General features: G+C 51.0%; 1 protein-coding gene across 4 annotated transcripts in view; it reads right to left on the bottom strand.

Annotated features, from left to right (window-relative positions):
- Positions 1–27,019, bottom strand: part of LOC119964675 (uncharacterized protein KIAA1522 homolog) — a 293,273-nt gene that overhangs the window by 37,559 nt on the left and 228,695 nt on the right. For 3 of the 4 annotated variants that reach the window (XM_038794469.1, XM_038794476.1, XM_038794485.1), the window contains exons 4-6: positions 18,585–18,732; positions 9,088–9,213; positions 1,915–5,793 (exon numbers count right to left, since the gene is read on the bottom strand). In XM_038794469.1, the coding sequence (XP_038650397.1) occupies positions 1,915–5,793; positions 9,088–9,213; positions 18,585–18,732 (4,153 nt within the window). The remainder of the gene's footprint in view (positions 1–1,914; positions 5,794–9,087; positions 9,214–18,584; positions 18,733–27,019) is intronic. The other variant, XM_038794495.1, reaches the window with a different exon arrangement.

Raw genomic sequence — 27,019 nt, 5'->3', positions numbered from 1 at the left:
TGCAGCTTCAAAAAGAGGAGAGAGAAGGAACCGGATATCTAGTTCAGTCCCGTCTTTGTCTTCAGAACGGTCTGAGCATGTTCTGAGAAAAATGAAGTGTGACTTTGCAGCAAAACAGGTATTGGTTGGTTGGAAATTATTTCCTATTTCTCATTTACATGTGTCCCTTGGGCAACATCATCCAAAAAGTACATCAGTTTCCACATGTATGCCGACAACACTCAGCTCTACCTCGCCACAACTGTCTCAATCCTTCCACTCAACCTGAATTGTCAAACTGTTTCTCCAACATCTATTACTCAATGGGCTGAAACTTCCTCTAATCAAATCTTGGGATGATTGAAGTCATCGTCTTTGTTCCCATCATAAATTCCACTTCCTAGGTACTGTCTCCACCCCTCTCCCTGCTAACTGTGAGACTGAACCAGACCACTCAAACCTTGGTATCATCTGACCCTGCGATGAGCTTCTCAGCTCAACGTTCACACCATCACTAAACACACTATTTTCATCTCTATAACATAACTTGTCTCCTTCCCAGTCTTGGTTCAGCTGCAGAAACCCTCATTCACAGTTGTGTTAACTCTAGACTGGACTAATTCAACACACCCACGGCGGGTTGCCCATATTCTATCTTGCAGAAACTGAAGATTATTTTTCTGCCCGTGTTTAACTCACACCAAGGCCCATCCACACATCAGCCCCACGTCTGCTGACCAACATTTGCTCCCAGTAAGCAACACTTGCGTTTCAACATTTTCACCCTTGCTTTCAAATCTCTCTATGATCTCACGTCTTTCTGGCCTCTCTAATCTCCTCCAGGTCTACAATGCTCTGAAGTCTCTTCGTTCCTCTAATTCTAGCCTCTTGTATATCATCAATTTTAATCATCCACCATTGGTCATTTCTGTTGCTGAGGGACAAACCCTCGCAATCTCTCAAACCCACTTTTCTCCTTTAAGACATTCATCAAATCCTTCCTCTTTGACCAAGGTTTTCAGTCATCTATCCTAATACCCCCTTACATGGCTCAATGTTTGATTTTCTAATGCTCCTTGTGATGTTCCATTACCTAGTTATTGATTAAACACTTTCCTTCAGAAGATAAAATCAAATTGTTACAGTGCAGGAGGAGGCTATTCGGCCCTTTGTGTCTATACTGGCTCTCAATTCCATTCCCTCACCTTCCATATTCTTCCTTTTCAGATAGCAGTTTAATACAGATCTCTGCTCACCACATCAGCTATTGGGACAAGGTGGCCGTCCAATCATAGGCCAGCAATACTCTAACTGACCACTAAAACAGTGACCGATTTGCCAAGAAAGACATTCCCGCTGATATCTTTTCCCTCAGATATCATTTGTGCCAAATCAAATTGATCTCTCACTGCAAGATCCTCTTGCAGATTCTTCCCAAACATTAAGATCACTTTAAACTAATATTTTCTAAACAAAAACTAAATTATTAATAATTAATTCCAAGCCAAAGGACTTCAGACTAACAGGGTCCTTCCATTCATTCAAATATGGCACAGACATCAATAGCCACAAAGTCACAGCTAGTTTGTGGACCTGCAAATGACCTTTTCATATTTTCTGCACCTTTTTGTGGATGGCAAGACAACTGGAAAAGTAAGTAAAAATGATGTTATTGTCCAAATGGAAACCATTGGATAAACAAGTCACGTTCAATCCTACAACATTGCAAAGCAATTGCTCCAGCCTAAACTTTAACTCACTGTGTGGCATTTACATAGATACATAGAAGATAGGAGCAGGAGGAGGCATTTTGGCCCTTCGAGCCTGCTCCGCCATTCATCACGATCATGGATGATTTACGTACAATATCAATCTACAGACTCAATTTAGCAAACAGAGTTTAAAACTCCGGCTGCTTCTCATACCAATAAATACCTTTCTCATCCTTGGCATCTCTTGCAGCTCCGAGAGCATCAGACTTTTCCTGTGCTTGCGAAAGTTCTCTCATATCAGTCGATGCGGAGGGCAGTCTGTGAGTGTTCGGCAAAAACAAAGGCTTTTTGGCTACAGGCGGTGGAATTCTGCTGGGCTTTTTCTGTGCAGAAGGGGTTTCTGAAACAGTTTTACTCTGTGGATTTGTTGGACTTCTCGATTCAGTCTTCGAAGCTATCCGCCCAGAGACGACGTTAAGCTCAGCCATTAAGCTTTTCTTCACTTCTGCCTGAGCCTCAGGCGAGTGAGGGGTTTCAAAGACCAGCTTCTTGGGACTTACATTTTTTGAAAAAATGAAGCTGGCCGTTGAGGCAGGAGATTTGTGTAGAGCACCGTCATCAGGTGGCTTAAGTGTCGTTTGTCCCTGAACGGCGGTGGCTAATGTGGGTTTCTTTACCGACAGAGAATTGGTGGGTTTTACAGGCGATTCCGAATCAGAAGAGGATGACAAACGGAGCAAGGACTTACGAGCCGGTTTGCTGGGCGCAGTCACGTTGCTTTTGGTGAATGGTTTTAAATCCAGGTGGTTTTTGTTGACTTGTTGCTGGCTTTCTATTCTCATAGGCTCATAGGTGGTCATCTGGACAGATCGTAACCGCACCATCTGCAGCAGAGAGGCAGTAACAATCGGTTTACTATCCTGACCACCACCATCTTGATTAGGTGAAGGCTGAACGGTCAATTCTTTTTCAGAATCCTGATGAGACACCTTTGGTGTTTGAGTCATTACTTTTGAAAGCTGCGAATCTGCTATCGTTGCAGATTGGAGTCCTGAGACAAGTGGCTTCTGTTGAAGATTATTTGATGCAGGAGTGGCTGCAGATAAAGTTGAGGATTTAGGCATGGGTGCCACCTTAGTTTCTGTAGGTTGTGAGGGTGGGAGAGAAGGGGAGGCGAATGCTGCAGGTACAGGTTGCACTGGATTTGCATCCTTCAATGTTATCTCAGGAGCGGCTGGAGGGGGAGCTGGTGGGCAAACCAACTGAAAATCCGCAGCAGATGATGTATTTTCTTGTGCTGTGCCTGTTAATAGAGAAGGAGGTGGAGGGGGTGGAAACAGGAATTCAGCATCTTGCTGGTCTGAATTTGTAGCACTGATGTTCTCAGATGAAGATGGGATTTCTGTTGAAGGGGCAAAGACAGATGGGGACAAAGGAGGTGGAGGTGGTGGCCAATCGAGTCCTGACTGTTCCTGCTCACTGGCTTCTGAAACATTTGAGGAAACTGGAAGAGGTAATTTTTCAGTTATTGTTGTTTTCTTTGGTGGCGGTGGGTGATGGGCCGGAGGTGGTGTAGGTGGGGGTGTGCGGGGTTTCCCTGCAAGTGGAATAATTTCCTGCTGTTCAGGAGGAGCCAATAAGACAGGGGTGGGCACAGAGGTAGATAGATCGTGTGGGACTACAAGTGGCGAGGCTGAAGGCAGATCAACAACAGTTACGTTTCCAGTGGCTAGCAGGGCCTCAGCAGTCTTGTCTGTAGTGACCGTCGTGGTTGAGGCTGCAGAGACCACAGGGACAGATGGCAATGGGGCGGGTGGGGTCACAGTGACCGGCGGGGCTGTGGCTGCTGTCACAGTGACCGGCGGGGCCACAGTGATTGGTGTTGCCGCAGTGACCGGCGGGGCCACAGCGATTTGTGTTGCCATAGTGACCGGCAGGGGAACAATGACAGGGAGGGCTGCAGTTGCAGTGACCGGTGTTGCTGCAGTGACTGGCAAGGTCGTGGCCACAGTAACCGGTGTTGTCACAGTAACTGGCAAGGTCGTTGCCACAGTGACCGGTGTTGTCACAGTAACTGGCAAGGTCGTTGCCACAGTGACCGGTGTTGTCACAGTAACTGGCAAGGTCGTGGCCACAGTGACCGGTGTTGCTGCAGTGACTGGCAAGGTCGTGGCCACAGTAACCGGTGTTGCTGCAGTGACTGGCAAGGTCGTTGCCACAGTGACCGGTGTTGTCACAGTGACTGGCAAGGTCGTTGCCACAGTGACCGGTGTTGCTGCAGTGACTGGCAAGGTCGTTGCCACAGTGACCGGTGTTGCTGCAGTGACTGGCAAGGTCGTTGCCACAGTGACCGGTGTTGCTGCAGTGACTGGCAAGGTCGTTGCCACAGTGACCGGTGTTGCTGCAGTGACTGGCAAGGTCGTTGCCACAGTGACCGGTGTTGCTGCAGTGACTGGCAAGGTCGTTGCCACAGTGACCGGTGTTGCTGCAGTGACTGGCAGGACTGCGGCAGCAGCGACCAGCGTTGCTGAAGTGACCTGCGGGGCACGATTGGATTTGGCGAAAAGGAAGGACGGTTTTTTTCTGGGTGGCGATGGAGCTGGTCCTGCTGGAGGTGGAGGGATTGCTTCTGGTCTCCACGCATATAACGATGGCGGTAATTTTGCAATTTTGACAGTGGGTGGTGGAGGAGCAGGTGATGATGGTGGAGGAGGGATGGAAAATAGATCAACATGCCCAGATACGGAGGATGATATTGATGCTAAAGATGTTGAGTGTGACCTTACTGGAGAAGTGAGGGAAGTTGATCTTTCAGATGCTGTCGGTTTGGATCTCCCAATAGGGGAGGAAGGAGATCCAAGATTTCTCACCAAAATGGGGGTTCCACTCTGACTCGAGTAGCCACTGGATGGAGACATGGTTCGCTCAGATTTGTTAGGCGAGGTTGCATTTTGCGGAGAATTATTTGTTGACTGAAGGATATTTCCCTTTGACTTTCCCCCACCTACAGCAGTCACCAGTATGTGATTGGGAGAAGATTTTGCAACAGGGGAACCCCCACAAGATTCATATTGAATGTTTTTAATTTCCCCAAGTGAAGGGGCAAACACATCGTCTTCCCCAGGTGATGCACAGCTTTGATGTCTGAATTCTGAGTTCTGTTCCTCAGCTTGCTGTAAGGAATGAATTCTTCTTGGAGGAGCTGGTGGCTTCTTCATTTTCTTAACCGACAAACTTCTGGAGATTGACCGCTCACTTGTTACACTCTGCGCATCCGACGCATCAATAATACTACTGGTGCTTTGTGCAGGAGACAATGATTGATCAGCACAACCATTACTTTTCAGATCATTAGGTTCATGGTTTGAGGTATTGTGTGCAGCTGTATCCACAGTCGTTGCTGCAACATTCTGTGCAGAACAGGCATTGACCCATCTACTTGTGTTTGCACGAGGATCGGGGGCAGAATTTGTAACGTTATATTGGTCTCTCGTTCTCTCTCGATCCTCTTCCACAGAATCATTAATCTGCGCATTTCCCTGTGATGAAATAGTGGAATTGTTTGATACGATGGTTTCAGAAGATTGAGAATGACTCCAAGCATCACTCGAAGCATAATCCCGGCCATCGTAATTCTGCAGGGAGGTGGAACGGGAAAAGTCGGGGGAAGGATCGTATATTAAGCTGTTTCTGCTGAGGGTACGCACACCATTCTGACCGGTGTTGATCGTAAAAACATCCACTGCCGCAGGAAGTATTGCATTCGGAATGATCTTGGATAAGTATGTTGCCTGAGGTGACATGGACATGACTGGATTTTGGAGAAGCTCAGTTGGTATGGATGATTTTGGAATGGCTAATGATTTTGGTCTTTGGGGAAAATTGATAAGTCCCCAGTTAAAGTCTAAAGTGCTTATAGGTTCATTGCCTCCCTGTGACGAATCAGTAAAATTCACAGACCGCAAAGAGCCCCTTGCTCTAGAGTGGGGCACAATATGTAAGCGATGATTTTCATCATCCCCAGATGCTGAGACAACGCCAGCACTGTCTGCATCAGGCACCTTCTGACTGGTGTTTGATAGATGAGACTTCTTGCCAATCCCTGTTTCAAAACAGAAAGAACAAAATTAAAACCTAACCGTGACTCAAATTCGACTAGTTGAGAATCAAAAGCAATTCCTCGACTGAAGCCAAACTAAACACTCCATTCACAACTGTCTAAATTTGGGGATGACATAGAATTCACTTGTATAATAGAGCCCAACCCTTGTGAATAAAATGCTGGCACTTTATCCAGTCTCGGCCGTTTTAATGTGGGGAAATAACATGTGAGTCAAAGGTCATTTATCGGAATTTAAATTTAAAGTATCATGCACTTGATTATTAAGCAACTGGGAAAATCCAAACGGGGATTAAGTGAAAGCACACATTTATAAGTGATGTGCAAAATGCTGTGTGGCCCAATACTTCAGTCATGGTGAACATCAGCAGGAGTCACTTAACAAAAATTAGATTACACAATTCAAAACAGAACTGTTCAAATTTTGTGGATGGTTCTTTGATGGGGATCTAACTCCTAACACCTGCTGCCTCATAGCACCAGGGACGCGTGTTTAATTCCAGCCTCGGGTCACTGTCTGTGTGGAGTTTGCACGTTCTCCCCGTGTCTGCGTGGGTTTCCTCCGGGTGCTCCAGTTTCCTCCTATTGTCCAAGGATGTGTAGGTTAGGTGGATTGGCCGTGATAAATTTCCCCTTAAGTGTCCAAAAGGTTAGGTGAGGTTATTGGATTATGTCGATAGGGTGGGGGCGTGAGGGCTCTTTCAGCGGGTTGGTGCAAACTCGATGGGCCGAATGGCCTCCTTCTGCACTGTAGTGATTCTATTATTCTAAACAGAGGGTAATTGGGGCCTGAGATCGAGAAGGATGAAGGGACTTTTCTGCTAATTCTATAACCTCCTGCACCTATGCTCACAGGACATAGTGATCCAATAAATCCTGATCATTGAGTCAGTCATGCTATTATAAAGCATCAGGTCACTATAGGAAAAAACAACTTTAGGTTTCTACTTGGAGGTTTTAAGGCGAACCCTTAGAGCTACAGATGTAGCAACAACATTGTTGTAGCTGGTCACAAAGTGAACATAAAGGTCATATTAAATCCTAAACCAAAAAATGAGAAAGCATCCTTTGATTCAATTGCTAAACCTTTAAAACACATTACTGGACAGATTCACCAGCCCTGGAAAAAATTCGAAACAACAATTCACTCTAATGAACAAGTTACATAATGTGACAAAGTGATAAAATATTCGATTCTGTTTCCATATCTCTAGGCTTCCAGACACAGCACAGAGAAGGATGAGATCAGTAACTAACATTTTCTGTAGTTATTACTGTTCAAGTCATTTTTTAAAAGTGAAAAGATTCCAGTCCCATTCTGATTTTTATTTGCTGAAAATTCTACCATTTTTTAATTGATTCTTCTCTAATGCACAGAGATCGGAGTTTAACCATCACCATTTACTATAATTGTTCCCAATATAAAGTTTAAATGAGCCAACTTTAAGTGTATATTTTCCTCGAGTTTAACTTCAATTCTTAAAAAATTATTCCCGGATATGGACGTTGCTGACTAGGACGGCATTTACTGCCCATCCCTAATTGCCCTCGAGAAGGTGGTGGTGAGCTGCCTTCTTGAATCGCTGCAGTCCCTGATGTGTAGGTACACCCACAGTGCTGTTAGGGAGGGAGTTCCAGGATTTTGACCTAGCGACAGTGAAAGAACAGCTGATATAGTTCAGTCAAGATGGTGAGTGAGTTGGAGGGCAATTTCCAAGTGGTGGTGTTCCCAGGTATTTGCTGCTCTTGTCCTTCCAGATGGTAGTGGTCGTGGGTTTGGAAAGTGCTGCCGAAGGAGCCTTGGTGAGTTACTGCAGTGCATCTTGAAGATGGTACACACGGCTGCTAATGTGCGTCAGTTGTGGAGGGAGTGGATGTTTGTGGAAGGGGGAGCAATCAAGCGGGCTGCTTTGTCCTGGACGGTGTCAAGCTTTTTAAATGTGTTGGAGCTGTACTCATCCAGGCAAGTGGACAGTATTCCACTGGCAGCATGGTAGCACAAGTGGATAGCACTGTGGCTTCACAGCGCCAGGATCCCAGGTTCGATTCCCTGCTGAGTCACTGTCTTTGAGGAGTCTGCACGTTCTCCCCGTGTCTGCGTGAGTTTCCTCCGGGTGCTCTGGTTTCCTCCCACAGTCCAAAGACGTGCAGGTTAGGTGGATTGGCCATGATAAATTGTCCTTAGTGTCCAAAATGGTTAGGAGGGGTTAGTGGGTTATGGGGATAGGGTGGAAGTGAGGACTTAAGTGGGTCGGTGATGGGCCGAATGGCTTCCTTCTGCACTGTATGTTCTATGTTCTATCCACTCCTGACTTGCGCCTTTTAGATGGTGGATAGACTTTGGGGAGTAAGGAGGTGAGTTACTCACCACAGGTTTCCTTGACTTCGACCTGCTATCGCAGCAACAGTATTTATGTGGCTAGTCCAGTCCAATTTCTGGTCAATGATAACCCTAGGATGTTGATAATGGGATATTCAGCAATGGTAATGCCATTAAATGTCAAGGGTGATGGTTAGATTCTCTCTTTTTGGACATAGTCATGCCTGGCACTTGTGTGGCATAGTGCTACGTCAGCCGAATCCTGGATATTGTCCAGGTCTTACTGCATTTGGACATGGGACTGCTTCAATATCTGAGGAATTACGAATGATGCTGAACATCCATCAGCTAACATCCCCAGTTCTGTCCTTATGATGGAAGGAATGTCATTGATGAAGCAGCTGAAGATGGTTGGGCTGAGAACACTGCCACTTAACCAGTTACTTTGCTAATGATGCCCTGTCATGGTTTCATTTCAGGGTGAGAGTAGGGAAGTAGCCATTATCCTGAGCGTTTCTGTGGATAATTACAGAACCAAATAATTTAACCACTTCTCACATTCAGCATACGTTTATAGATACAGTAGGTGAACAAGATCCTTCCCTCACTGAGCAGGGATCAGGACAATAGGACTGTGCTTTTCTCTCCCCAGTGCAATGGTGCCATGTCCATAGGTAACACCCCACTGCACCAAAACAGAGAGAGGTTAATGTAATACAGACTAAACATCAACCCCAAGATTATACTCATCGATAAAGGCCCTGCTGCAGGCTATCCATTTACTAAATGCAGCCATTAGGAAATGGTATTTCTGTTAAGTCCAATTTCGTTCACACACTTCCTCCAGATTCTGTTCTTACATTCGATTCCTTCAAGGTTTCAAAAAAAAAAAAATAGAATCCACAAAAGTTCAACTGTCAAACAGTTGAAAAGTCCCGAATAGACAACGTACAAACCTAGTTCCTGTTGGACATGCTGTGGAATTCCCATTATAGTTGTTCTCCGAATTCTCTTCTCTTTCAGTTTGGGTCCTTTGAAAGATGATTGGACCTTCTGATGTGGTTGCGGTTTGAAGGTTGTTCCTGTTTTTGTTATTAAGAAAAAAAGTTAGGAAGCTGCACACTTTAAAAAAAAATGTCTAATGACATGAACTATTCCTGTTTTAATCCATTCAAATTCCCACCCAACCTAATCCAAACCTGGGATTCTAATTCGTATTACTGCGCCGGGACAAATAGGTCAAAATTCCTCACGTCTGCACTGTGACAAAGTTTTAACTTTCTCTCTTTGCCCTGCCGGCAGCCTTCGGCACTGTTGGCTCCACCATCCTCCTTCAACACCTCTCCACCATCCTCCTTCAACACCTCTCCACCATCCTCCTTCAACACCTCTCCACCATCCTCCTTCAACATCTCCCCACCATCCTCCTTCAACACCTCTCCACCATCCTCCTTCAACACCTCTCCACCATCCTCCTTCAACACCTCTCCACCATCCTCCTTCAACACCTCTCCACCATCCTCCTTCAACACCTCTCCACCATCCTCCTTCAACACCTCTCCACCATCCTCCTTCAACACCTCTCCACCATCCTCCTTCAACACCTCTCCGCCATCCTCCTTCAACACCTCTCCGCCATCCTCCTTCAACATCTCTCCGCCATCCTCCTTCAACACCTCTCCACCATCCTCCTTCAACACCTCTCCACCATCCTCCTTCAACACCTTTCCATCATCCTCCTTCAACACCTCTCCGCCATCCTCCTTCAACACCTCTCCGCCATCCTCCTTCAACACCTCTCCACCATCCTCCTTCAACACCTTTCCATCATCCTCCTTCAACACCTCTCCACCATCCTCCTTCAACACCTCTCCACCATCCTCCTTCAACACCTCCCCACCATCCTCCTTCAACACCTCCCCACCATCCTCCTTCAACACCTCCCCACCATCCTCCTTCAACACCTCCCCACCATCCTCCTTCAACACCACCATCCTCCTTCAACATCTCCCCACCATCCTCCTTCAACACCTCTCCACCATCCTCCTTCAACACCTCCCCACCATCCTCCTTCAACACCTCCCCACCATCCTCCTTCAACATCTCCCCACCATCCTCCTTCAACACCTCTCCACCATCCTCCTTCAACACCTCTCCACCATCCTCCTTCAACACCTCTCCACCATCCTCCTTCAACACCTCTCCACCATCCTCCTTCAACACCTCTCCACCATCCTCCTTCAACACCTCTCCACCATCCTCCTTCAACACCACCATCCTCCTTCAACATCTCCCCACCATCCTCCTTCAACACCTCTCCACCATCCTCCTTCAACACCTCCCCACCATCCTCCTTCAACATCTCCCCACCATCCTCCTTCAACACCTCTCCACCATCCTCCTTCAACACCTCTCCACCATCCTCCTTCAACACCTCTCCACCATCCTCCTTCAACACCTCTCCACCATCCTCCTTCAACACCTCTCCACCATCCTCCTTCAACACCTCTCCGCCATCCTCCTTCAACACCTCTCCGCCATCCTCCTTCAACACCTCTCCGCCATCCTCCTTCAACACCTCTCCGCCATCCTCCTTCAACACCTCTCCTCCATCCTCCTTCAACACCTCTCCGCCATCCTCCTTCAACACCTCTCCACCATCCTCCTTCAACACCTCTCCACCATCCTCCTTCAACACCTCTCCACCATCCTCCTTCAACACCTCTCCACCATCCTCCTTCAACACCTCTCCACCATCCTCCTTCAACACCTCTCCACCATCCTCCTTCAACACCTCTCCACCATCCTCCTTCAACACCTCTCCACCATCCTCCTTCAACACCTCTCCACCATCCTCCTTCAACACCTCTCCACCATCCTCCTTCAACACCTCTCCACCATCCTCCTTCAACATCTCCCCACCATCCTCCTTCAACACCACCATCCTCCTTCAACATCTCCCCACCATCCTCCTTCAACACCTCTCCACCATCCTCCTTCAACACCTCTCCACCATCCTCCTTCAACACCTCTCCACCATCCTCCTTCAACACCTCTCCACCATCCTCCTTCAACACCTCTCCACCATCCTCCTTCAACACCTCTCCACCATCCTCCTTCAACACCTCTCCACCATCCTCCTTCAACACCTCTCCACCATCCTCCTTCAACATCTCCCCACCATCCTCCTTCAACACCACCATCCTCCTTCAACATCTCCCCACCATCCTCCTTCAACACCTCTCCACCATCCTCCTTCAACACCACCATCCTCCTTCAACACCTCTCCACCATCCTCCTTCAACACCTCTCCACCATCCTCCTTCAACACCTCTCCTCCATCCTCCTTCAACACCTCTCCACCATCCTCCTTCAACACCTCTCCACCATCCTCCTTCAACACCTCTCCACCATCCTCCTTCAGCACCTCTCCACCATCCTCCTTCAACACCTTTCCATCATCCTCCTTCAACACCTCTCCGCCATCCTCCTTCAACACCTCTCCACCATCGTCCAGCTGGCAGGGATGTTTTCTCTTCCTGTTCCTGCAACATCACCTCTGGTGTCCCCCAAGGGTCAATCATTCGACCCTTCTCTTTCTCATTCTGTCCCTCAGTGACATCTTCCAACAATAGAGTTAGTTTTCACATGTACGCTGACAACACCCAGCTCCACCTTACCACCACCTCTCTCAAATCTGCTACAATGCCGATCTTATCACTGCTCCCAATGCGTTCTCCTCTACATTCAGACTGGGTAGCCACTGTGCGGAACATCTTCATCAGTCCGCAAGCAGGACCCCAAACTTCCTGCCGCTTGCCATTTTAACGTAACACCTCACTCTTGTGTCCACATGTCCATCCTTGGCCTGCTGCAATGTTCCAGTGAAGCCCAATGCAAGCTGGAGGAGCAGCACCTCATCTTCCGGTGGGCCACATTGCAGCCCACAGAGTTCAACATGGAGTTCGGCAATTTTAGATTTTGACTTTCCACCTCCATCCCAAACCCCCCTTTATTTCTCCCTTTATAAATATTTCATACATGCATTCTGCCATATTCCATACATGTATTAGTATTTAATATGCCATATATGTATTGCCTGAATTCACCCCCCCCCCCCCGCCCCCCGTTGCAGTTTCTACATTCTCCCTCCTTTCAGTTCTGACAAAAAAAAAGTCTGTGGACTCGAACCGTCCAGACGATGCCAGACTTGCTGAAATAGTCCTGCATTTTGGGGGTTTTATTTCAGATTTCCAGCATCTGCAGTATTCTGTCAGCCAGAACTGAACAGGCAGAAATTTCCTCCACTGGGCTCACTGAAGACCTTGTCTCAACCTCACCACAAACTCCATTCCCTCGCCACTGACTCCATCCCTCTACCTGACAACGGTCTGGCTTTAACCCAATCTGTTCACAACCTTGGTGTCATGTCTCACTCCGAGATGAGCTTCCAATCACATTCACACCATCACCAAGATCACTTGAAATGAAAATGAAAATGAAAATTGCTTATTGTCACGAGTAGGCTTCAATGAAGTTACTGTGAAAAGCCCCTAGTCGCCACATTCCGGCGCCTGTCCGGGGAGGCTGGTACGGGAATCGAACCGTGCTGCTGGCCTGCTTGGCCTGCTTTAAAAGCCAGCGACTTAGCCTGTTGAGCTAAACCAGCCCCTACTTATTTTCACCTCTGGAGCATCTCCTGACTCTGCCCATCTGAGCTCCCTGCTGCTGAAACACTCAAGTCAAGGAGACTTGGCGACTCTATTCCAATACATTCCTGGCTGGTCTCCCATATGTTCCCCTCCGTAACTTTGAGGTCACCTAAAATGAAGATGCTTTAACTACTAACTTGCACAAAGTTCCATTCACCCATTAGCCCTGGCCACAACAACCTACACTGGCTCACAGTTAAACACTGTCTCCATTTTTAAATTCTCATTCTTCATGAGCTGGCCCCTTGTTCCCTCTGTAATCCCCTCCTCCAGATTCTCGGAGCTACCTGCTCTCCTCCAATTCTGGCCTCTTGATACGAGCAGTTTGTAAATTTCTGCTTCACTGATAGCTGGGCCCAAGTTTCCTGGGCACAAAGTTCTGGCATTCCTTCCCTACACCTGTGTGTGTGTGTCTACCTCACTCTTCCACCTCTCCAACCACCCTGATGGCCAAGCTTTTAGTTATCTGCCCAAATATCTCTTTATGTAGTTCATACAGAAGGAATGTATGTAAACTTTGTAAATAAGAAATGTCACACTATATATTCCCTTGCCTTAGAACCACATAGTTCCTACAGTGCAGTGGGAAGTAATTCAGCCCATCAAGTCTGCACTGACCCTCTGAAAGAGCACCCTAAAATAGGCCCACTTCCCTGCCCTATTCCCATAATCCCACCTAACCTGCACATCTTTGGACTGTGGGAGGAAACTGGAGCACCTGGAGGTAACCCACGCACACACAGACACGGGGAATGCAAACTCCACGCAGTTACCCAAGGCCGGAATTGAACCTGGGCCCCTGGCACAGTGAGGTGGCAGTGTGTGCCCCCCCCCCCCCCCCCCCCCCCCCCCCCCCCCACCTGACAGCCTAATCTTTCTCAAAAAAATTGATGAACTCGATGAACGGCTGCCACCTCTGGGAAAACTCCTTCAGCGAACCCCTCAAGGTGAATTTAATTTTCTCGAGTCTGAGAAAGCCTGCCATGTTGCTAACCCATACCTTCAGGGGCTCCGAGTCCCTCCATCTAGTAGAATCCTAGTGTCCGGGCCACCAGGGAGGCAAACGCCAGGACATTGGCCTCTCTCACCCCCTGGGCTCCCAGATCTTCCGACACACCAAAGATCGCCACTTCTAGACTTGGCACCACCCTCGCCTTCAAAACGTCTGACATGACATCAGTGAACCCCTGTCAGAAACCCCTCAGCCTCGGTCATGCCCAAAACATATGGACATGGTTTACAGCGCCCACACCTATCCTCCGCCTCCTCAAAGAACCTGCTCACCCTGGCCACAGTCATATGTGCTCTATGGACTACCTTGAACTGTATCAGGCTGAGCCTGGCACATGACGAGGATGCATTGACTCACCTCAGGGCCTCCTCCCAAAATCCGGCCTCCAACTCCCTACCCAGCACTTCTTCCCACTTTCTCTTCACCTCCCCTATCGGGGCTCCCTCCCACACCATCAGTTCCTTGTAGCTCTCTGAAACCTTCTCCTCTCCTACTCTTGTTCTCGACACCACCTTATCCTGTAGCCCCTGGTGCGGCAGGTGCGGGAAGGTCTATACCTGCCTCCGCACAAAATCCCTCACTTGCAGATACCGGAATCCATTCCCACCTGGCAACTAAACTCCTCCTCCAATTCCTCCAAGCTCGGGAAACCCTCATCAATAAAAAGATCTCCAAATCTCTCGATCCAGGCCCGCTGCCACCTTCGAAACCACTGATTCAGCCCCCCCGGAGCGAACCGGTGGTTAACACATATCGGTGCCCACACCGATGCCCCCTCCAACCCCATATGCTGCCTCCACTGTCCCCACATACTCAGGGCTGCCACTACTACCGGGCGAGAATGGCAGACGTGCCATTACCAATGCCCCCAAACTCGTGTCCTTACATGAGGCTGCCTCCACCCAGACCCACACTGACCCATCCCCCACTACACACTTCCTGACTATCGTAATATTCGCCATCCAATAATAATTGATAAAATTCCGGAATAGCCAGCCAACGCCCCCCCCCCCCCCCCCCCCCCCCAAACCTCCACCCCGCCCCCCCCAATGCTCCCGCTCCAGCAGCACCTTCTTCACCCGCGGAGCTTTACCCGCCCAGACAAATCCCAAGATTACCGCATTCACTTTTTTTTTTAAATAAAAGAACGCCTTGGGGATAAAAATTGGAAGCTCTGAAAAACCTCATAAAGACTATTATTGTGACTGTCTGGCCCCGCCCCGCCAATGGCAACGGGATACATCTCACCTCATCTGTTCAAACAACAACCTCTGCCTTCATCCCCCCACTAACCTTCTGCTCGCACCCCACTGTGCTTCCATCAACTGGACACGGGGCAAATTATGAGGTAGGCCAGGCAGACAAGGCTCTGTACCTGGGAGGGCAGTGAAATCAGAGTATACCAGGACCAGGGTGCAGAGCTGGCCAAGAGGAGAGCGAGCTTTAACAAGGTGAAGGTGGCCCTCTACAAGAAGGGGGTGAAGTTTGGGTTGCTGTACCTGCACTGCCCAGTTAGCCTGGCAGCCCCCGCCCATGGCACCTAGCATCCTACCCACCACTGATTCCCCTCCCCCCAGCCCAAATATCCTACTAGTGTAAACAAAAACCCCTCCCAAGCCCAATTGAAGAGATCAACCTCCCCCACCTTTCAACAGAGAACAAAACAAACCTAAAACTGCAGAAATGGCCCCAAACACAAATTAACAGCAGCATCACAGCATCTCCACCAAAGTTCAAAATGTACCTTTTCCTGCCGGTCTATTGTCTCTGACAAACTCTACCGCCTCCTCCGCCATCCCAAAAGTACAGTTCCCGGCCTTCGTAGGTCACCCACAGACTTGCCAGGTACAGCAACCCAAACTTCACCCCCTTCTTGTAGAGGGCCACCTTGACCTTGTTAAAGCGCGCTCTCCTCTTGGCCAGCTCTGCACCCTGGTCCTGGTATACTCTGATTTCACTGCCCTCCCAGGTACAGAGCCTTGTCTGCCTGGCCTACCTCATAATTTGCTCCTTGTCCAGGAAACGGTGCGACCGCACCACCATCACCCTTGGCGGCTCGTTACCCTGGGGTTTCCTCATTCGCACCCTATGTGCTCGATCCACGTCCAAAAGCCATACGAATGCATCCTCTCCTAGCAGCTTCTCCAGCATCTTCCCCCACATACGCGCCGGTGTCGTCTCCTTCACTCCCCTCTGGCAGGCCCACAATCCTGATATTCTGCCTGTGCAACCAATTCTCCAGGTCTTCAACTTTCTCCTGAAGCCGCTTCTGCTGATCGCTCATCAGCACCATCTCCGCTGCCATTGAGGTGAACTGCTCCTCGGCTTTCCTCACCACCTCCTCCATCTTCTGGATTGCCTGACCCTGGGCCTCCAGCCTCATCTCCACTCGGTCAATCACCGCTTTAATCCAATCCCTCCAGATTCTCCTTGTGTTGCTGGGTGAACCTGCTGTTCAGGAAGCCCACCAGCTGCTCTGTTGGCCACTGAGCCGGCAGGGCCGCTCCCTGACCCTCCGCCACTGAGCCGGCAGGGCGCTCCCTGACCCTCCGCCACTGAGCCGGCAGGGCGCTCCCTGACCCTCCGCCACTGAGCCGGCAGGGCGCTCCCTGACCCTCCGCCACTGAGCCGGCAGGGCGCTCCCTGACCCTCCGCCACTGAGCCGGCAGGGCGCTCCCTGACCCTCCGCCATCTCCATGTGCGTCACAGGCACTGCACCGGCTTTTGCACTCTGTTTCCCTCTTTTGTGACCGCTTCTGGCCCTCAGCTCCATTCACCAGTGGGTCAATCTCTTCAACTCACTCTCCTGCCCCTTTTTAACCTCCTCACATCCACCCGTTAACCCGGGAAAAGGTCTGAAAAAATCGCCACGAGCGGGAGTCACCAAATGTGCGACCACTCACACCATGGCCGCCATTGGAAGTGCCTGATCAGTCCATCTATATCCTCCTGTAATCGAAGACTATCCTCACTATTTGCCACCCCATCAATTTTTGTAGCATCCACAAACTTACTGATTAACCCTCCTACATTCACGTGTAAATCATTTATATTCACCACAAGCAGCAAGGGCCCCAACTCTGATCCTTGCAGGACCCCACTGGACACAGATGGAAAAATACTCCTTGAACATCATCCTCTGCTTCCTGTCACTCATTCAATTCTGGATCCTATTTGCCAAATTTCCTTGGATCCGTATCAGTCCCCTATCAGAATTCAAGTTGTTGATATTGCCTCCATGATAGCCAATTTTTAAAAAAATAATAGAATTTACAGTGCAGAAGGAGGCCATTCGGCCCATCGAGTCTGCACCGGCTCTTGGAAAGAGCACCCTACCCAAGGTCAACACCTCCACCCTATCCCCATAACCCAGTAACCCCACCCAACACTAAGGGCAATTTTGGACATTAAGGGCAATTTATCATGGCCAATCCACCTAACCTGCACATCTTTGGACTGTGGGAGGAAACCGGAGCACCCGGAGGAAACCCACGCACACATGGGGAGGATGTGCAGACTCCGCACAGACAGTGACCCAAGCCGGAATTGAACCTGGGACCCTGGAGCTGTGAAGCCATTGTGCTATCCACAATGCTACCATGCTGCCCGGGGTGCCCCAATGGGGCACTATTAACTCTAAGCTGATTCTCTGTCAGCCCATGGTAACCCTGGTTTGATTTATTCAGCACAGAATGGCCAACTGGAACCTTGCGACGTCCTAAAACCAGTTGACTTTTGTGGTGAATCACTCTAGCGTAATTCACACTGTATTACACATGTTGTACTATGTCTCTGTAAGCTCGGCACACGAGCAGTTGCGCTGCTCTGCCACTAGGGGGAGATGCACTGGGAGTGTACGGAAGTTTGTACTGGGCTCCACCCTTGGCTCCTCCCCCTAACCGGAAGTATAAAGGTTGATGCTGAGAGCCTGCCTGCCAGTTCATCTGGAGTTCATCGTGTCACAGGCAGGCTCTGTTGTAAGACGATTAAAACCACTGTTCACTTCTAACCACGTGTCGCGTGAATCGATGGTCTCATCATCTTTCAAAATCATTTGACTAACTTTAGACAGTTCCTAGCAGCGCCAGTAGGTGGCAGGATGCACTTTAGTAAAATGTTCAGATTTAAGGAGTGGGATTTTCCACCTTTTCGCAGGAGAATAAATTCTCAGAACGAGAACATTTAAGTAGGTGCAAGGTATGAAACTTTGACCGCATAAATGCTTCAGGTAATCAAGGTATCTTTCACTGCTACACTTTCTAAATTAAATTTTTTTAAATTAAATTTAGTGTACCCAATTCATTTTTTCCAATTAAGGGGTAATGTAGTCTGGCCAATCCACCTAGCCTGCACATGTTTTGGGTTGTGGGAGTGAAACCCAAGCAAACACGGGGAGAATGTGCAAACTCCACACGGCTAGTGACCCAGAGCCGGGATCGAACCTGGGACCTCAGCGCCGTGAAGCAGCAGTGCTAACCACTTTTTAAATTCATGATACCTTTTCCAGTCAGAAGAAACTGTTATCTTAGCTACAAGAGGAATTCACTTTAAAATTCAAATTCAATTTCAGGCAAAGTAAGTTAATGGATCCATTCCATTGAAAGTCTGATTCATCCAACAGCAAACATGTTAATTTAAAGTTATCTAAATCCAACCTGTTCCTCTTGCTTGGGAAGAATAACAGATTTGCATAGCCGAGTTTTTTTCCCCAACACAATTTGATAGATACCTGTTGGGATTGCTCCTGATCGAGAGGGCAGCAAATCCTTCCGGACTTCACCAGGAGTTGGTGGTGGAAGTGACCTCGTTGTGGCCCAAACTTCATCACTAGGTGTACAGGATTTGGAGCTCTCACTGAGGGACGCATCATCTTCATCCTGTGACAGGGACAACACATCACAGGACTTAAAATATCAACCCAAACCATGGGAGAAAAATCCAATATTGAAAATGACAAGCTATTTCCACTAATGAATCTGAATAGCAATGCATACTAAAGATAGGAATTAATGCAAGACTCTTTTATTCCTACAACCCCATAACCCCACCGAACCGGCACATCCCTGGACACCAAGGGCAATTTAGCATTGGCTAATCCACTTAACCTGCAAATCTTTGGACGGTGGGGAGGAAACTGCGGAGCACGGGGGAAGAAATCCACGCAGACACGGGGAGAATGTACAAACTCCACGCAGGCAGTCACCCGAGGTCGGGATTGCACCCGGGTCCCTGGCGCTGTGCTAACCACTGCGCCACCATGCCACCCGGAGAGACTGACTCCCGGACAAAGAGATCCGAGTCTGTGTGCTTCCCCAGCTCATTTTTTATGATCAGTGGCCCAGAACATTGAGAGATCGTTCCTTCAAAACGATACATACACTGGGTAAAAAGCTCGCTACTTTGTTTGATTATTATTTGAGGGGAGCGTTCAGAAGAATTCAAGTGAAAAGTCGAGGAAGTGCTCAGAGTTGAAAAGACAGCTGCAAGAACCAAATTTAATGTTGGCCACGTGAGAAGCAAGACATCCGAGGTAAATAAAATGTTTGGTTTAATGCCTGTGAACAAGTGGTGTTCCGGCTTGGCTGGTTAGCTGAGAGATTGTGTGGAACCTGAATGCCCGTAGCAATCTGAGGCAGAGAAATACCAAAAGGTAAGATTGAAATCGTGGGATTGGATTCTTGTTGAAGGCTCTTAAGAGGAAGCTTTGGGGAAGGTTCCAAGCATTTTCTTAGAGGGCAGAGTTTGAAAATACTTTATTGTCACAAGTAGGCTGACATTAACACTGCAATTAAGTTACTGTGAAAAGCCCCTCGTCGCCACATTCCGGCGCCTGTCTTGGGTACATGGAGGGAGAATTCAGAATGTCCAAAATGACTTAACAGCACGTCTTTCGGGACTCATGGGAGGAAACCGGAACACCCGGAGGAAACCCACGCAAACACAGGGAGAGCGTGCAGACTCTGCACAAACAGTGACCCAAACAGGGAATCGAACCTGGGACCCTGGCGATGTGAAACAACAGTGCTAACCACTGTGCTACCGTGCCGCACATGCTGTCCCGCATCTGGGGGACTTAATGAGAAATCCACTGAATTCATATTGGATGACATTAACCACTTGGTTCCAGAGTGTGCTGTGTCTAACCACAGTTGGCCTGTTGAAGATTAGAGTAAAAGATATAGTTTGGAACTCGCGTTATCCTTATAAATGTGTGTACATCTGTGAAGATATGGGTGAAGGAGTAGCATTATAGTTAATCTTTTCTCGTTTAAGAAAGGTTTGATTCCTTTGTTAAAAGTTAATTGGAAATCCCGTGACTCTCTTCTTCCACCTCGTTAAACAAAACCTGACTGTCCAGTAGTAACAGCTGGTATTTTAACACAAGAGCTAAATATTTGACCTGCTCTGTCAAATTAGATAGTCTAGTCTTCACAACAAAGACAGACCATGATAAGATCAACACGGCTGCAACTGAATCCTCTGAAATACTAGCAGAAAAATAAAGTGCTGGAAAAAAACACAGCTGGTCGAGTCACATTGGACTCAAACATTTAACTGTCTCTCTCTCTCTCCACAGATGCTGCCAGACCTGCTGAGGTTTTCCAGTACTTTTTTTAAATTTCAGATTTCCAACATCTGCAATATTTTGCTTTCACCTCCGAAATGTTAATTTGCTGCAGATTTCAAGGGCTGGATTCTCGGCCAATGGGATGCTCCGTTTTGCCAGCAGCCCGTGAGTTTCCCGACAGTGTGGGGCTCCCCACAATGGGAAACCCTCGGCATAACCGAGCATCCCGCCGGTATGCTGAACCAGAATTCTGGCGGGATGGAAAATCTAGGCCCATGTCGGTTGCAATTAGTTACAGCAGATCAGGTTCTAAAATTTATACCAGGGATATTTGGGTCATTGTAGGCCCGTGCTAATGGACAAATCATCCAATTGTATTTAAAATTGGTCCGATAAAAAATGAAAATGTGATTTCCTGTGATGCAAAATTTGTCACGCCAAAGGGAATTTAAGTGAATTACAAGATTTCAACCGTGCGCAATTAATATTCTATAATCATAATTTTTTTGATTGCCATTTTTAAACTAAATTTAGAGTACCCAATTCATTTTTTTCCAATTAAGGGGCAATTTAGCGTGGCCAATCCACCTAACCTGCACATCTTTGGGTTGTGGAAACATTGGGAGAATGTGCAAACTCCACACGGACAGTTACCCAGGGCCGGGATCGAAGCTGGAACCTCGGCGCCGTGAGGCAGCAATGCTAACCACTACACCACCATGCTGCCCATTCGATTGTCATTTTTTAAAAGAGGTATTTGAAATTCGTAACGTTCAGAAATCTGTAGCAATGTTTGTCTGAAATAAAACACTGGTGAAGATATTGGCAGTGTTGCCTGTATCCAAATTACACAGTTCAAATCCCAGCAACCCCTCGCACCCAGGTTCCTCACATAATTGTAAGCAAGTACTCATCTTCCATGTTGATAAAGGGTATTTTTAGTCGCTCCTTCTGCATTCCTGCCCCCCCCCCCCCCCCCCCCCCCCCAAATAACCAATTTCCACCTCTTAATTTAGAAAAGAATTGTTTTATTGCAGTGTACTATTATGGCCATTCTTCCTGCAAGTCAAGCCATGGAGTATCATCAGCACAAAAAAATCTGCGTTATCCTCATTCTCAGACACATCATCTCAGTTTAGAGGTCAAAGCCAGTGTCACGATCCCAGCTACTGGTACTTTGGGTTCATTAGGAAGTTCCAGCATGGATTTCTAATGGAGAAATCATTTGACTAACTTGGTGGAGTGTTTTGAAGAGGTAACTGAAAGGGTCGATGAGGGTAATTCTGTTGATGTGGACTTTCAGAAGGCATTTGATACAGTGCCACACAACAGACTTGTGACAAAGGTTATAGCTCATGGAATAAAAGGGACAGTAGCAATGTGGATACAAAATTGGCTGAATAATAGAAAGCAGAGAGTAATAGTCAATGGTTATTTTTCAGGCTGGAAGAAGGTTTGTAATGGTGTCCCCCAGGAGTCAGTATTGGGACCCTTGCTTTTCCAGATGTAAGACCAAAAGAATTAGGCCACTCGGCCCATCAAGTGTGCTCTGCCAATCAATCATGGCTGATATTTTTCTCATCCTCATTCTCCTGCCTTTTCCCCATGACCCCGGATATGTGCAGGGAACAATTTCAAAGTTTGCGGATGACAAAACATGGAAGTACTGTAAACTGTGAAAAGGATAGTGTAGAACTTCAGAAGGATATAGACAAGTTGGAGTGGGCAGAGTAGTGTGAGGTAATATATTTTGTGAGGAAGAACATGGAGAGACAATACAAAATAAGAAGTAAAATTCTTATAGGAGTATAGGAGCAGAGTGATTCATATGTTCTTAGATCATTGAAGGTGGCAGGACAGGTGGAGAGCAATTAATAAAATGGATGGTATTCTGGGCTTTATTAATAGGGGCATAGAGTACAAGAACAAGGAGGCTATGCTGAACTTATACAAGTCACTAGTTAGACCTCAGCTGGAATATTGTGCACAGTTCTGGCCGCCACACTATAGGAAGGATGTGAGCGCATTGGAGAGAGTGACGAGGAGGTTTACAAGAATGGGTCCAGGGATGAGAAACTTCAGTCAGATGGAGTGATTGGAGAGGTTGGGACTGTTCTGCTTGGAGAGATGGTGGCTAAGAGGAGATTAGATAGAGATATTCAAAACTATGAGGAGGCTGAACGGAGCAGTTAGGGAAAAACTGATCCCGCTTGTAAAAGCATCAAGAACGAGGGGGCACAGATTTGAAGTGATGTGAAAAAGAAGCAAACGTGATGTGAGAAAAAAATTATTCGCACAGCGAGTGGTTGAGGTCCGGAATGCACAGCCTGGAAGCGTGGTGGAGGCAGGTTCAAACAAGGCATTAAAGAGAGCGCTGGAGAATGATATGAATATAAACAATGTACAGGGGTGAGGGGAAAAGGCAGGTGAATGGCACCAAGTTATGATGCTCATTTGGAGAGCTGGTGCAGATACAATGGGCCGAATTATCTCCTTCTGTACCGTAGAAATTCTGTGATACCAGACAGCCAGGCCCCAGAATGAAACTCCGTCTTTGTTAAGTAATGGGTTAAGAGACATTCCAATTAGTTGTCTCATTTACGTTAAGTATCCAATAATTGACACTGATATGTAAAGGGCCGACAGATGGCCTTTGTGTCAGGTGATGCAATGATAGAGTTTTGTGCAGAATCTATTAAAAGTGAAATAAAGGTGTTTGTGGAAAAGGAGCAGAACCTTTGATGCTATACAACAGCAGCTAAACGTCTAACAAATGGTACCTGAGGATGGCTGCTGTGCAAATGTGAAGGGTTGAAAGATACAACTTTTCCAGACCAAACCAAGGAGTGAGTGAGAAGAGAAAAAAAAAGGATACATGGCTAGACCTAGGATAAAGATGGCTGGATATGGCTACCCCCCTTATTTTCTGAAAGGGGATCGTACGACCAATGGAGAAGTGCAGCAGTTATGTGGACTAAGGTAACTGCCTTGGGAAAGAGGAAACAAGGTATGGCAATGGATCTTTCTCTACCTTAGGACAGTAAAATCCGGAGCAAAATGCTTTCTGAGCGGGGCCAGAGGAGAGGGGGGCAGAGAGTGCGGGGGGCAGAGAGTGCGGAGGGGGCAGAGAGTGCGGAGGGGGCAGAGAGTGCGGAGGGGGCGGAGAGTGCGGAGGGGGCGGAGGGGGCAGAGAGTGCGGAGGGGGCAGAGAGTGCGGAGGGGGCGGAGAGTGCGGAGGGGGCAGAGAGTGCGGAGGGGGCGGAGAGTGCGGAGGGGGCAGAGAGTGCGGAGGGGGCAGAGAGTGCGGAGGGGGCAGAGAGTGCGGAGGGGGCAGAGAGTGCGGAGGGGGCAGAGAGTGCGGAGGGGGCGGAGAGTGCGGAGGGGGCAGAGAGTGCGGAGGGGGCTGAGAGTGCGGAGGGGGCGGAGAGTGCGGAGGGGGCGGAGGGGGCGGAGAGTGCGGAGGGGGCGGAGAGTGCGGAGGGGGCGGAGAGTGCGGAGGGGGCGGAGAGTGCGGAGGGGGCGGAGAGTGCGGAGGGGGCGGAGAGTGCGGAGGGGCGGAGAGTGCGGAGGGGGCTGAGAGTGCGGAGGGGGCTGAGAGTGCGGAGGGGGCAGAGAGTGCGGAGGGGGCAGAGAGTGCGGAGGGGGCTGAGAGTGCGGAGAGTGCGGAGAGTGCGGAGGGGGCGGAGAGTGCGGAGGGGGCGGAGAGTGCGGAGGGGGCGGAGAGTGCGGAGGGGGCGGAGAGTGCGGAGGGGGCGGAGAGTGCGGAGAGTGCGGAGGGGGCGGAGAGTGCGGAGGGGCGGAGAGTGCGGAGGGGGCTGAGAGTGCGGAGGGGGCAGAGAGTGCGGAGGGGGCGGAGAGTGCGGAGGGGGCGGAGAGTGCGGAGGGGGCGGAGGGGCGGAGAGTGCGGAGGGGGCGGAGAGTGCGGAGGGGGCGGAGAGTGCAGAGGGGGCTGAGAGTGCGGAGGGGGCGGAGTGCGGAGGGGGCAGAGAGTGCGGAGGGGGCAGAGAGTGCGGAGGGGGCAGAGAGTGCGGAGGGGGCAGAGAGTGCGGAGGGGGCAGAGAGTGCGGAGGGGGCGGAGAGTGCGGAGGGGCAGAGAGTGCGGAGGGGGCGGAGAGTGCGGAGGGGCGGAGAGTGCGGAGGGGGCGGAGAGTGCGGAGGGGGCGGAGAGTGCGGAGGGGGCGGAGAGTGCGGAGGGGGCGGAGAGTGCGGAGGGGGCGGAGAGTGCGGAGGGGGCAGAGAGTGCGGAGGGGGCAGAGAGTGCGGAGGGGGCAGAGAGTGCGGAGAGGGCGGAGAGTGCGGAGGGGGCGGAGAGTGCGGAGGGGGCAGAGAGTGCGGAGGGGGCGGAGTGTGCGGAGGGGCGGAGTGTGCGGAGGGGGCGGAGAGTGCGGAGGGGGCGGAGGGGGCGGAGTGTGCGGAGGGGGCGGAGAGTGCGGAGGGGGGCGGAGAGTGCGGAGGGGGCGGAGAGTGCGGAGGGGGCGGAGAGTGCGGAGGGGGCAGAGAGTGCGGAGGGGGCAGAGAGTGCGGAGGGGGCAGAGAGTGCGGAGGGGGCAGAGAGTGCGGAGGGGGCAGAGAGTGCGGAGGGGGCAGAGAGTGCGGAGGGGGCTGAGAGTGCGGAGGGGGCGGAGAGTGCGGAGGGGGCGGAGTGCGGAGGGGGCGGAGGGGGCTGAGAGTGCGGAGGGGGCGGAGAGTGCGGAGGGGGCGGAGAGTGCGGAGGGGGCGGAGAGTGCGGAGGGGGCGGAGAGTGCGGAGGGGGGAGAGTGCGGAGGGGGCGGAGAGTGCGGAGGGGGCGGAGAGTGCGGAGGGGGGGAGTGTGCGGAGGGGAGAGGGTGCGGAGGGGGCAGAGTGCGGAGGGAGAGAGTGCGGAGGGGAGAGAGTGCGGAGGGAGGGAGTGCGGAGGGGGGGAGAGTGCGGAGGGAGCGGAGAGTGCGGAGGGGCGGAGAGGGCGGAGGGGCGGAGAGTGCGGAGGGGGCGGAGAGTGCGGAGGGGGCGGAGAGTGCGGAGGGGGCGGAGAGTGCGGAGGGGGCGGAGTGTGCGGAGGGGGCGGAGTGTGCGGAGGGGGCGGAGAGTGCGGGGGGGCGGAGGGGGGGAGTGTGCGGAGGGGCGGAGAGTGCGGAGATGCGGAGGGGCGGAGGGGGAGGAGAGTGCGGAGGGGGGGAGTGCGGAGGGAGGAGAGTGCGGAGGGGGGGAGTGCGGAGGGAGGGAGTGCGGAGGGGCGGAGAGTGCGGAGGGGCAGAGAGTGCGGAGGGGGCGGAGAGTGCAGAGGGGGCTGAGAGTGCGGAGGGGGCGGAGAGTGCGGAGGGGGCAGAGAGTGCGGAGGGGGCGGAGAGTGCGGAGGGGGGGGCGGAGAGTGCGGAGGGGCGGAGAGTGCGGAGGGGGCGAGAGTGCGGAGGGGGCGGAGAGTGCGGAGGGGGCGGAGAGTGCGGAGGGGCGGAGAGTGCGGAGGGGGCAGTGTGCGGAGGGGCGGAGAGTGCGGAGGGGGCGGAGAGTGCGGAGGGGGCGGAGAGTGCGGAGGGGGCGGAGAGTGCGGAGGGGGCGGAGTGTGCGGAGGGGGCGGAGAGTGCGGAGGGGGCAGAGAGTGCGGAGGGGCGGAGAGTGCGGAGGGGGCAGAGAGTGCGGAGGGGGCGGAGAGTGCGGAGAGTGCGGAGGGGGCGGAGAGTGCGGAGAGTGCGGAGGGGGCGGAGAGTGCGGAGGGGGCAGAGAGTGCGGAGGGGGCAGAGAGTGCGAGGGGGACAGAGAGTGCGGAGGGGGCAGAGAGTGCGAGGGGGACAGAGAGTGCGAGGGGGACAGAGAGTGCGAGGGGGACAGAGAGTGCGAGGGGGACAGAGAGTGCGAGGGGGACAGAGAGTGCGAGGGGGCGGAGAGTGCGGAGGGGGCGGAGAGTGCGGAGGGGGCGGAGAGTGCGGAGGGGGCGGAGAGTGCGGAGGGGGCGGAGAGTGCGGAGGGGGCGGAGAGTGCGGAGGGGGCGGAGGGGGCGGAGTGTGCGGAGGGGGCGGAGAGTGCGGAGGGGGGCGGAGAGTGCGGAGGGGGCGGAGAGTGCGGAGGGGGCAGAGAGTGCGGAGGGGGCGGAGAGTGCGGAGGGGGCGGAGAGTGCGGAGGGGGCGGAGAGTGCGGAGAGGGGCGGAGACAGACACAGAGGGACGGAGAGAGACACAGAGGGACGGAGACAGACACAGAGGGACGGAGACAGACACAGGAGCGGACGGAGACAGACACAGAGGACGGAGACAGACACAGAGGGACGGAGAAGACACAGAGGGCACGGAGGAAGACACAGAGGACGGAGACAGTCACAGAGGGACGGACGGAGACAGGCACAGAGAGAAGGAGACAGACACAGAGGGACGGAGACCAGTCACAGGGGACGGAGGACAGACCAGAGGGACGGAGACAGACACAGACGGGACGGAGACAGACACAGAGGGACGGAGGACAGACACAGAGGGACGGGAGACAGACAACAGAGGGACGGAGACAGACACAGAGGGACGGAGACAGACACAGAGGGACGGAGACAGACACAGAGGACGGAGACAGACACAGAGGGGACGGAGACAGACACAGAGGGACGGAGACAGACACAGAGGGACGGAGACAGA

The sequence above is a fragment of the Scyliorhinus canicula genome, chromosome 1 (assembly GCF_902713615.1).
Source record: "Scyliorhinus canicula chromosome 1, sScyCan1.1, whole genome shotgun sequence".
Lineage (NCBI taxonomy): Eukaryota > Metazoa > Chordata > Chondrichthyes > Carcharhiniformes > Scyliorhinidae > Scyliorhinus > Scyliorhinus canicula.
The sequence above is the reverse complement of the archived record's forward strand: the minus strand, read 5'-3'. Positions and strand labels throughout refer to the sequence as shown.